This window comes from Falco rusticolus, chromosome 1, assembly GCF_015220075.1.
Source record: "Falco rusticolus isolate bFalRus1 chromosome 1, bFalRus1.pri, whole genome shotgun sequence".
NCBI lineage: Eukaryota > Metazoa > Chordata > Aves > Falconiformes > Falconidae > Falco > Falco rusticolus.
In genome coordinates, this window is record NC_051187.1 from 55,624,483 (window position 1) to 55,636,739 (window position 12,257).

At 37.1% G+C, this 12,257-nt stretch overlaps 1 protein-coding gene across 2 annotated transcripts in view; it reads right to left on the reverse strand.

The window, feature by feature from the left end:
- The window catches only part of EIF4E (eukaryotic translation initiation factor 4E), a 20,415-nt gene continuing 8,158 nt past the window's right edge, over nt 1–12,257 (reverse strand). Inside the window, exons 2-7 of one of the 2 annotated variants that reach the window (XM_037379932.1) lie at nt 12,006–12,112; nt 9,856–9,951; nt 7,762–7,825; nt 5,778–5,891; nt 3,119–3,258; nt 1–1,221 (exon numbers count right to left, since the gene is read on the reverse strand). In XM_037379932.1, the coding sequence (XP_037235829.1) occupies nt 1,107–1,221; nt 3,119–3,258; nt 5,778–5,891; nt 7,762–7,825; nt 9,856–9,951; nt 12,006–12,112 (636 nt within the window). In that variant the 3' untranslated portion in view covers nt 1–1,106. The remainder of the gene's footprint in view (nt 1,222–3,118; nt 3,259–5,777; nt 5,892–7,761; nt 7,826–9,855; nt 9,952–12,005; nt 12,113–12,257) is intronic. The other variant, XM_037379923.1, reaches the window with a different exon arrangement.

Here is a 12,257-nt window from a genome sequence, read left to right on the forward strand (position 1 = left end):
TAATTTCACTTTGATTTTGGGTGCTATCTAATAGATTTATTAGAAGTTCCAACAGACTATAACTCCAGACTATCTTTCCTGGAAGACACTACAATAGAAGCCACAGTAGAGACTGCCTTGTCACAAGAGGTACAAATACTTGCTGTATAGATGGAGAAATAAAAGGACAAATCTAGTTGTCTAAAAGACAATTCACTGTACACATTTTATTTACAGTTTTGTACACTGTCTTAATATGAATGGGACCGCTTTTCTACTTGAGCCATTTTAACCAAAGCAAAATAACCTAAGTAATACAAAGTGTTAAAATACAGCGTAAGATACAAAAACAGACATACTATTTCTAGTAAGGAATGTAAATTATGGTGTTACATTAAAAAATCCACAATTATGTTTAGGAAATCACACAGATCACCAATTTGACTGAAATGCATAAATTTGTAGCAAAGTTTTGATGTTACAAAAAACCAAAAATTACCAAAGAATGCACAAAATTAATGTTTATTCCACCTTTGTCATATTCCCATATTCTTCACCAAATGTTACATGAGCAAAAACAACTGAAATCAAAATATCACTAATGTTATCAAATAGGGAAAACAAATAAATTAATCTAGCAGCCACCAGCATAGGTTACAGCAAAGAGGATGCTGTATAAAAAAATTGCTAGAAAACTGTATGCACCATACTCTTTTTCAAACCAGCAAAATGTTACTGCATACAATGCAAATGTAAAACAGAGTAATTTCCTGCAGGTACAGAAATGCAACTTCTTTTCTGAATACTGTGGATAAACAATTTTTTCTTTTGTAATAGTAATGTTTCTACCAAGCTATTACAGAGTGGGCCAGGAAAACATTTATGGATTCGGGGGGTGAAGTGTACTCAAATTCTGATTTGTAATGGTTACTTCAGCCAAATAGAAAAAACTGAACACAGAAGTACAAGACAAAGGCAAATGAGACTTCCCACAAATCTTAGCAACACTTAGATGGAAATCAAATTTAAATGTAGTCCACTCTGCTTTTGAAGAGGCTTTGGTTCAGCTCCCAAATCTCGATTGCTTGACGCAGTCTCCTATGAAAGAATACTCAGAAGGTGTCTTCTTAAACAACAAACCTATTTTTAGTGGTGGAGCCGCTCTTAGTAGCTGTGTCTGCATGGGACTGATAACCAATCACTATCTTTGGAGGAAGTCCTAATCTTTCCTTGTATACTCTCCTGGAGAAAAGAAATAGAACAACAGTTTAAGCAAAGCCCTTAGGAAGGAATTAGGAACAGGACACCTGCTTTTAAGAACTGCTGACACCTTCATGAAACAGTTACTTAGAAACAATTTCTCAGGTATGAATAAAGGACTAAACAAGATTTTTCTAGCTTATTGCATCTAAAATCAGCTTATAGTTTTGTATGAATAACTTACCATATAAAATAGGACAAGCTCTTGCCAAAAACATAACCAACAGGCCTACATTAATGTAGAACACAGGGATTCTACTATCAGCACCTGATAGCACCTGAACCAAATGAAACAGCAATTGCTTGGAACAGTTATTATCACCACACATCTCAGCTGCACAGACTTGCTCTCTTGTCTTTAACTACTTATAGACAGCACACCCCCATGGTACTACTGGTGACCATCAGCTACCCAAACAAGAGCTTTAAGAAAAATCAGCTTGGATCTTATGCTTTAAGCAGCAATACCCATGTTACACACGCTCTAAGCTGTGGAACGCAGTGTAAGATGTAAGTCACTAATGATACTAGGCTGCAAGCTCTGGCTAAACCACAGAACAAGCCTGTTCAACTGCAGATTGTTAACAAAGACGACATAAATTTGGTTTTTTAACTTACCCTAATCATCATGGAGAGTTCACAGTGCCATAGCTTACCCCAGTTTTAACTGTTATATAAAAGCTGATGTATTGTCTTTGGAGTTATGGCAATGTAACAGCAGGTAGTCAACATAACTTACCTTAAGTCATTGTGTCAGTTTACAAGATCTTACACTTTTTACAGTTCTCTAATGGAGTCACCTTAGGTCCTTAGTTAATGGTTAATACATTCTAAAAAAGGTTCTGATGCCTACTAGGTTTGATAAGGTTATTCTCTACTAGCAGAAGATGTGTACCACAGTTGTTTGCTTAGTGTTACACTTACCTTCTAAGTCTGAGCATGACTGCATAATTAAATTGTTAGTATAAAGCAGAGCCCACCAGATTCTTAAAGGCCCAAATGAGGAGTGTGTCAAGTGCCACACAGTAAGTTAAAAACTCAGCAAGCTACTATGCCTGACAGTTTAAGGTCTGGCCTAAGGCATGTTAAAGTGTCCTAAGCTGGGAAGATAAATAACCTATGCAAAACAACAGAATTAAGTGGCCTACAACAACTGAATTTAACAGCAAGTAATTATGAAGTATCAATACTATAGCATCAGGAATTCACTAACTTTAGCAGTACTTGCTAAACAGAGCACAAGCACTTTCCGTAGTACAGATTCATCATAATCAGAGATGACTACTGTTGTAGTCTTCATTCCAGTAAGCAACATGCTATTACACATGTCAAGTAATCCATGAAACTCAGCTTTATTGTTTGATGTGTACTTGAAAAGAGAAGAGGAGGAGGAAATATATCTGCAGAGTTTCACAGCATGTCACTGTCCAGACTTTTTCAAATATAAGGACATCCTTGTGACCTCAAGATTTACGCTTCCTTCCTATTACTTGTAAGCATCTCTTTCCTGAGAAAAATCTTACCAATGCTCTACCGTTACGGCCTACCCATCTTTACAAACTGGCATACTGCAACAGAATCTACATTATCTACAGGTGTTAATTACAATGCGTCATTGTGAAGTGTAAAAATTCTGCCAAGATTTGCGTTCAAATCCTCATTATTTCTAAACTATAGCAAAGTTAGTAACTTCTTTGTACTGCTGCACTAACTAAGCCCTTACAAAAAACTATACTATAACACAAAATTTGGTACTGAATTACTTAATTTGGCATACAGCTCTGCACAGGCTACATCTGCCTGAAGTGCATTCTCTATCAAGTTAGCTGGCTTTAAGTGCCTTGTTACACTTCACATTCAAGACAATCACATTACTTACCCTATATGTGTAACAGCATCCCTGTTTTCACATTCAGTTGTCCATATTGCTATTTTATCACCCTTAGTTCTAACATTAACAACAGCACCACATACATCATCACTGTAGTCATCAAACGACTCCCCAATAAGGCACAGCAGCTACAAAACAAAGATTAACCATTAAAAGTGGCAGTTCAAAGTCAGAATCTTGCTCCACAGGCAAACACAAAAGTATACACAAAGGACTGAGGAATACATACTACATTTTACTGCTTATAGTTTGACATAAAACAATCACTTTGTTTACTGCAGTATCTTCTTGAAGTTCCAAACGTTACAAGTGAATGTAAACTCAGCTGTAGTAGGGTGTCTTCCTCTTATTTCAAGTTCCCCATCTCTCCTCCTGTCCCAGCAGCTGCAAGTTGATAGTTTTGATAGTGTTGCCTCCCACTCCATCCTCCCAATCCAAAATTATGTAAGGATTAAAGGAATTTATTCTTTTTTCTGAAGTACATTTAACACAGGTAAACAAATCTGAAATTTTAAGTGTTTGCATTTACTATCTAGGAACAACCCATGAAGTACTATTTGGGCAGTGTGTCAGCCACGTAAGGTCCAACTTCAGTTCTGAAGAATATCAAATTCAGAGGCAAATCAGACTGCAACTCAGATTAGAACTGCCATCTAATGAAGTACTGCATCCTATCAACATGCACGGGAAGCTTCAGAGCTCCCACAGACTCTGAAGTGGGAATCAGTCATCCTGAACAGTGTGTATGCAACTGCAACAATACAAGCATATGAGTAACACAAGATTCTTCCCCCACAGATTTCTAGTGGTCAAGCTTGGAATCGGCAGAGGTGGTATACTTCAGGAACACCACAGTGAATTAGGTCACATCGTTGTGTAACATGCCAGCCGTGAAAGCAGTATTTGAAAATCTTCAACTTGCAACTTGTTTCACCAGATTTTCAGATATTCAAAACAGAGTTTGTAGTTAAGATGGATTCATCTAGTCCATGCTGAATTAAAAATCCTTCTGCACACTGAAGTCTCCAAATGTATGCCTGTTTGACTTTTACAGTACATTAAACACTGCCACTATATTAATTTTCCAGAATCTCTTGTAACATTTGGAAATTCAACACACTCACAACTTTTTGAACAAAGCAGATCTTTTAGTACCCATGAGAGCTGCAAGGGCTGACTTCATCAAGGAAATACAAAGATGACAGTGTGCTACTGAATAAATCAGGTATAACTACACACACTTAAAATGTTATGCCCAGCTGCAGGCTGCACACGAGTAATGAAAGCTGTAAATTTTTAAAGTTTAAACCACACACAAACATTTGAAATACTGATCAGCAGCCTTAGGATATATACAAGCCAGTATGGCTACCATGGTCAATAAACACTAGTCAAATACATTTTGTCTTCTGAAATTAAGTTTACTTTACACCTAAGAACATTAAAGATCATTAGATTAAAATAAAATTTTGTTCCAAAGAGGAGTAATAAACAGGCTTTAATTTTTATTGGAGAAAGTTGGCTACTGAAATTAGAAGTCACAGGGTTGTTTCAGAGCACATATCCCACTCACCTGGGTATTTGGGCTCTGTGCCATTGCTTGCTGCTAAACAAAAGCCAGAACTCTCTAGCTTTAAGTCTAAATACATATGGATTGGAAACACGTATATAGTCTAATGGTTACTAAGAATCTGAAGGACTCATATAGGCATTTAATTGGAGAGACCAAATGCACACAGCAAGACATTTATTTACTCATGTGCAGTCATATTGGCTAGTAGCGTAGTGCTTGCAATCCTTTCTTCAAATCACTACTACAGTGAACTGGAAAGATCATAATAGCGCTGGTACTTTGGATATCTCTGCTTTGATCCAGAAGGCAATTTCTCCCTTTCAGAGGGGTGCAATACTTAATGCCTCTCACAGAAGGGAAACACAGATCAGAGATTTGATAAAAATTGGTTTGCATTGTACCATCTGCAATCCATTCCCGTAAACTCCAGATGACAGTGGACTGTTTTAGCCTATTCCGAGTTAGTTCCTGGACAGCACAGTTGTACCCTTTTCTACAACACATTTACTGCAACCCACAAAACCACTGGAAGTTTATTCACCATTCAAAAAATCTATTCCAAAGAGGTAAGAGCAATGGAAAGAAGTTTTTTTATAGTGTACTTACAGGAAGATTGTACTATTACTTGCCTATCCTAGTGTTAGGCTAAGCACAGGAGGAATATAAATAACCTGAAAATCCCTGGTTTCAGCAAGGCCAAAACATCAAAACTATTCATTTGTAACAGTATTTGTAAAAGAAATTCTTACATTTAAGCAGTTAAATTACATTCAAGAGACGTTATTTTCCCAGTAGCTTGACAGCTATTCTGTACATTCCACAGGAAAAGGTTAATATGTCCTGCAGAATTATCTCTATTACTGCCCACTGTAAGAAAGTATTCAACAGAATACAACTACATTAATCATCATTATTGAAAAATGTTTCAAATACAGACTGTCAATAAAAACTTACAGGACTGTGCTGCCAGGAAGTTAAGACATCTAGTGTGGCACACAAAGAACAAACAAGTTAAAATATCAAATACAAATGCAAGATTCTTCACTTGCAACTTTGTAAGGCCATAGTGCTTACTGTCTCTAGCCAGAAGCGATCAAGGTCACTTCGTCTCTGCTGTTTGTTTAGTGTAATTAGCCATCGCCCTCCTCGCTTGTTTTTTTCATCTTCCCACATTGGTTCAATACCATCCTGCAAAGAAAAGCCAGAAGTTAAATTAGACCTGAACTATATTTTTCCTAAAGAATAACCACAAGGCCAGTGATAACTGAAATAGCAACTTAAGTGGTACAGTTTAAGATACACACCTGTCCAGAAAGACTGCGTCATACCAATAACAAAATTTCAAAACAGCTTAACAAGTACACTGTCTCTAATGAGTTTTTATTTCTACAGAAGAATCACAGCCCAAGCAAGTCTTGGCTACACCACTTAGATAAAATCCCCTATGGGAACAGGCGAAGTCAACCATCCACTTTAGCCCGTAAGAAACCAGATAAAATTAGCAGCTACATTCTGAAGTCCTTATTTTAAGTCTTGGACTCAGTGCAACATTGGCCAAGTGCTTCGTTTATGCACAAAGATTACTTAACTGAAACAGACACCCTTGACAGTTTATCTCAGTAACTTCCTGAACACAAGTTGAGAATAAGATAATTTCAATCGTCAGGGCCACAAAAATCAACTCACCATTTAGAAGCAAGTTGCATTCCAATTCATGCTTTACCAATGGCCCTGCACTGAATTAAGTGACTCTGGATGCACCACTGCAGAAAAGCAGCCAGCTGCCACTCCCAAATTACCAGCTATGCTGCACTTCAGAAAAGTCAGTCATTAAAAAAAATCAGGTAATTGTCTAGACAGAGAAACTCTGTTAAGAACTGTCTTAATAGACAGTTGCGCTACAAAACTTTGGCTGAAAAGGATGGAGTGGTGTCAGCTCAGTTTAAATTTAACACCCTCACTGGCAGCTGCAGAGCTCACACTTCACCTTTAAGAGGCACTCCTACCAGGTCAGAATTGAAGGACTACAGCTAGAGATTGCTCAGAAGCCTGCAACAGTTACCAATTCTGTACCTGTTTCATGTATTTAATTAAATTATTGCTGAAGCAAACACAGGATACAAAAAATTAAAATTCATGCAAAAAATACAAGCATGATCCATAGATACCCTTACCTCTGAAGGGCCTACAGCTTCTAAAAATTTTACTAGTAAGTTTTCTCAGTCACCTAAGATAGTTACCTTCCCAAACCAAAGTATTGCCATCTCTTTAGTACCCAAAGCTGCTGGGGTTTACAAACTATGTAAAGTTTACCGAGAACTCCCAGCCAGCAGCTCTGTTTTGTAAGCAGAGGAAGAACCAGGCACCAGCACTCAGGGGATTATTTAGGTATCTGAATCCAGAAAGGAAGCTGTATGTTATAAGCACTTTGGAAAGGCTACGATTTAATTTAGAGCTCTGGTTCAGATCTCCACTCCAGCTGAGGCAGGATTTCACGTACACTTTCTCATCGGCATTTCTTATTTGCTAGTCTGAACACTTCCTCAGCATGCTTTAAGTGTCAGTGTTATGTATGAAACAGAAAATTGCACCCAAGTAATACAGCATTTAACTGGTGGTGTAAAAATTAATTATAAGAGCTGCTGCATCTGGCTAGCAGTGTTCAAAGAATACTGGCAAACATTGCAGTCTCCCACAGAACTTGGACATTTTCTCATTTCACATGACACCAAATGACACAGCTGGAAAATCTCTCATTATAAACATTATTAACAGTTAATTATTAGCACAAACATCTCGAACAGAATGAAGACAAACAGTAACAGATGAAAACATACTGTCTGTGAAGTGTGTAAAGCAAGGACTTGCATTTTCAGAACTAGTGACAGCCTGATTTTTAGAAGGCATGTGTTTGGGACTTTCTAAAATATTAACATCTTTAAGATATTCCCAACCATATTACTAAACATCCAAAGTGAAATTTTTGGACAGTGTCTTGCTTAGTCAGGAAACCATCCATCAACATTCACAACTGAAGAAAAAAGGTTAGCAAGCATACCTTAAAGAGCGAGTAGTCACAACCAGGCATTAAATTACTAGAGAGCTGGATATGGTTGTATAAACTATTGAAGGGAAAAAAGCAGGATTAAAAACTAAGCATTATTTTAAGGCACACAATTCTTAAAGAATTTAAGATGTATGACCGAACAGAATACAAAAATTTTTTTAAAAAACTAACATTACTTTAGAAGCAACCCTATTTCTTACCTTTTTTTCAGCAGTATAAAAGCATTAGCTTTAAGATATTTGGGGCTTAAAGAAATAGAATGGAAACTGGTTTATGAACGCTTGCTGGGTTCCTATACCAGTGCTGCTTTTAAACGTAGTTCTAAAAGTTATTAGAAATGTAACTCACTTTAACTTTCATGTGTGTTCATGTTGCGTGCATGTGTATTCTGTACATATACATGGAATATGGTTAATTGTTTATATTTTTAAGGCTACTCTCTCTGCAGAGAGAGGTTTTAGGAGGAATACTTGACTTTGCTATTTAACACAATATTCTAGGGGCTAAGACTGTAGGCCTGGTAATTGAAATGAACTCAAAAGGCAAGAACAAACAACTTAAAGTATAAAATACATGCTCTGAATTAAATCCACAACTACGCAGTTTAGAGAAAAAAACCCAAACAACTAAAGGAGTCTCCTTCTCTAGCAAGAGGACAGATTTCCTCCCCACCCTGCATTGTGAAGGTCAGACTTCAGAAAAAGGCCTGCACATACCACAGTAACCTGCCGGCCAAGACCAACCAACATTCAGGCATGGTCCACCACCAAAAAGGAAATGAATTACTGCAGCGTTCTAACAATTACAAGTCAGGCATAGGAATTTACAAAGCCAGTTACAGATTTACCAGTTTCCCTCCTTTTGAGTTTACCTTAAAATTTTCTCCCCAGAACACCACACCTGCTTCCCACTCCAACCACAATGGAGGCTTAACTTCTCAATTGCTTGATTTTACCTTCACTGCAGACATCTAGATTAAGTGCTTCTTTTAATTACCCAGACTATCTTGGTTATAGGAGCTCAAAAAACTTACCCTTAATGAAGTTCAGCAGTGAGCATCAAACAATTTAGCTGCCCATCGCATACTCCAAGACTGCAAACTACTGCTCACTCAACCGTCACCCCCATAGTAGAATGGGAAAGCTGGTTACAAGCACAGAATCCTATTCCCCTCTCTCTGATGACTGCACTGATAAATTACTTGTTCAACATTTTCAGCACCTTTATTTCTTCTCTGTTGCTAGTGGGTCACTGATGGGTCTCATTATTCTGCTAAGACACCATCTCTCCCTTACCAATCACATCCAGAAGAAGGTATGCAACAAAAACCTTAAGAACGCTACCACTCAATGTAGCATGAAATACTAAGATGAAATATATAATGCATTTTTTTCACCCTCAATTTCAGGCCACTTTCATTTTCTCCATATTCCATCATTATGGCAGGCAAAAAAAAAATCTTTCAAGTAAGCCACTTGCATTTGACTGAATCAAGTGTTTGGGAAGCGCAGGCCTACCTTCAAATGCTTTGTTATTGCTCTTTGAGCCTAGCTGCTTTTGGATACCTTCAATTTAGAATGAAGTTAGTTCTTATGTAACCTCTAATGAACTTCTTTCAAGAATGTCATTAATCTGCATCAATCTCCCAAGTACTATGCTCCAAATTCAGGCATTCTTGAACATCTGAAGTAAGCCAGCTGTCTGAGAATTTAGTCAACCAGCAAAATTTGGGACTGAGGAATGACAATTAGTTGGCTACAAGAATTTACAAATTTGCATTACCAAGAGATAGCTACTGCACAAATAGTTTTCTACATGTATGTCATGTACATATAACTATAAGCAGCATTGGAGTGTTAACGGCAAGACAGTGTGCATTTAAAGTGTGAAGAACTCCTCCAATCAACTTTTCTTCAAAGGTTACATTCTACCACATTCTGAAGAATGGGGTAGACATCACCTTCAATTTTGCAAACATTTCATACTATACCCAAAAAGTTACAGTTAATGGAGTATGTTTACTTTGGCATAAGCTTTGCCAACATATGCCAGGATTATTACCCAGATTGAAAAACCTTTACTTACGCCCAAAAATCTTCAACAGTATCAAACTTCGAGATAAGACGAAGATTTGCTTGCCAAGTTTTGCTCTTGTCATTTTTAAAAAACCACAGTGCCCATCTAAAAAGGAAAACAAAATTGAGTAATAGCATCTAGAAATTAAACTTATATTAAAAATGTAATACATTATTTATATTGTTATATCTAAACTAATTTTAAACCTTAATAATGTAGCATGGAAGTCAATTTTCATCAATAAGCTACAAGAAAAACTCAGTTCTCAAACTCTCTGCAGATGAACAATATTTGTGTTTCCATTAAAGGAATCGTGGCAGATTTGATCAACCCATTTAAGTAAATATTTTAAATAGCTTTGGAACATTTCTAAGACTCTAAACCTCTAAGCCTCAATGTTCCTTCCTGCTGCCACTGCTGAACTGCCATCTCCTACCTCAAATAACTGATTATCGTCTAAAACAACATCAACTATTCAAACTAGGAGCACAGCTCTCTTTCCAGTAATTTCCTTATGAAGATTACAAAAGCTAATTACAATAAGCTATGTATGACATGAAAGTCTCCCAAGCACTCACTAGGACGGCATAAATTTTAAAAAGGAAACTTTTAAATTAAGCTTATTAATGGCAACGATCTTAAATACCACCAACTTTAACTATTTGAAGTTTTTAGACCTGCATGTATAGAGAGACAAGACTAACTGAAAAATGTCCTATCCAATTTTCTTCATCATCTCTGCTGAGTCCAAATCTCAAGACATATAAACTGAACTTTTCCACACAAAGATGCTCTTTCTGGATCTAAAAATCATCGTTTAAAATGCTGGAACAGGATACCTGATGATGCATTTAACCAAAAAGGCTTATTTTTCATTTCATAGTTTCAGTAGTGTTGAACTCACTAGGTTAGCACTAGGGTAGATTTATCTTCTCGCAGTAGAGTACCTTAAGTCACCAGGTATCAATCTGTTGTTCTGAGACCTTTCCTGACATTTCAAACCTTGTTTTGAAAGTTTACGATTTTCCAGAAATAGTCCCACTACCACTTGTAAAAGAGTGTTAGCATCCATTTAATCAAACTGATTACATGAAAAAGAGGAAGGAAGTTGAAAGACAACAAAAGGTTCACTTTAAGGCAGCACCTACTTAGCAACATTAAGTATGGAGCACTCCACCTCAGCTGAAGAAAATTACTTCCTAGCAGCTCTTTTCAAAGTATATGTATGCTGCTGGGGTAACTTTTGTGCACATTTAAAGGAATTCAGCTGTAAGCTTATAATATCTTTAGTGCGGGAAAGTACTTTAAGTTCAGGTTTTCAAGCACAAAGCTTCTTGTTAAGTACCCATTATCTCCACAGCTCAGTAAAAAGCTTTTAAGACATACTTGTTTTCACACACCGAACAGTTAAGAGGGCTTTGATTTTTCGATAACTTGTCTTAACTATACTTTTGACTACTGCTCCATGTTTTTCTTGTTAAACAAGAAAATGCCAGTGTCCTACAAGTTTTCCTTAGTGACACGCTGGTACAAATGTGTGCATGTGCACTTTACAGCATTTCTTCTGCTGTGCTTCCTACAGATAATGAAAACAGTATTACCCGAGACACCAGCCACTCACATGATCAAGTCTAATGAGCTCTTTGGCTGATGAACACAGCTTCTACTACTTTCAGTTCCAAATAGGAGAGGAAAAAAAACAAAGGTAAGATATGAAGGAGTAAGACTGTGGTAAGAAATAAGAATAAGAAGTTTTTACCACTGGCACTCAATTGCCCAAAGGACAAGGCAGAGTTCCAGTTCTGCTTGGCAGCAACATCTCACATCAGTCTCTTAAAACACACCAGACAAACGCAGTAAAAGCTCTGCTTGCCTCCAATCAAACGCAAAGCCATGCTCTTTCCAATTACCTGGCTGCATTATGAAAATTTGCGCAAATATTTTCATCTTTTATAACACCACTCAACACTCCATAAAAAAAGCCTCTAAATTAGAACAGGATCAGATTCTACTTCCTCTGCAACCTCACTACAAAAATCTTCAAAACATCTGAGAACTCTCAAAATGCTGCTAGAAAACTTAAGGTAAACAAGAGCTTTTGTAAAGCCACAGGCATTTTTATCTTTGCAAAATTATAATCTTGCTTCAGTACTATTTACCTGTTTTGTAGTGGATGCTTAATATACTGTTCAGGGCTGGCAACCTCCTGACTAGGTGCTGGCTCAGTTTTCTCCTCTTCTGAAGGCTGAGGGTTGGGAGTGGTTTCCTGTTTGAAGAAAGGAGTTATTAATACATTCCTTTTCCATTTTTATTGAAGTGATTTAGCTCTCTGAAGTAACTTAAAGACTGAAGCTAAGAGTTCCTCTAATTCATCCTGGATTAGGGGCCCAATGACATCACAGAGGCACAAA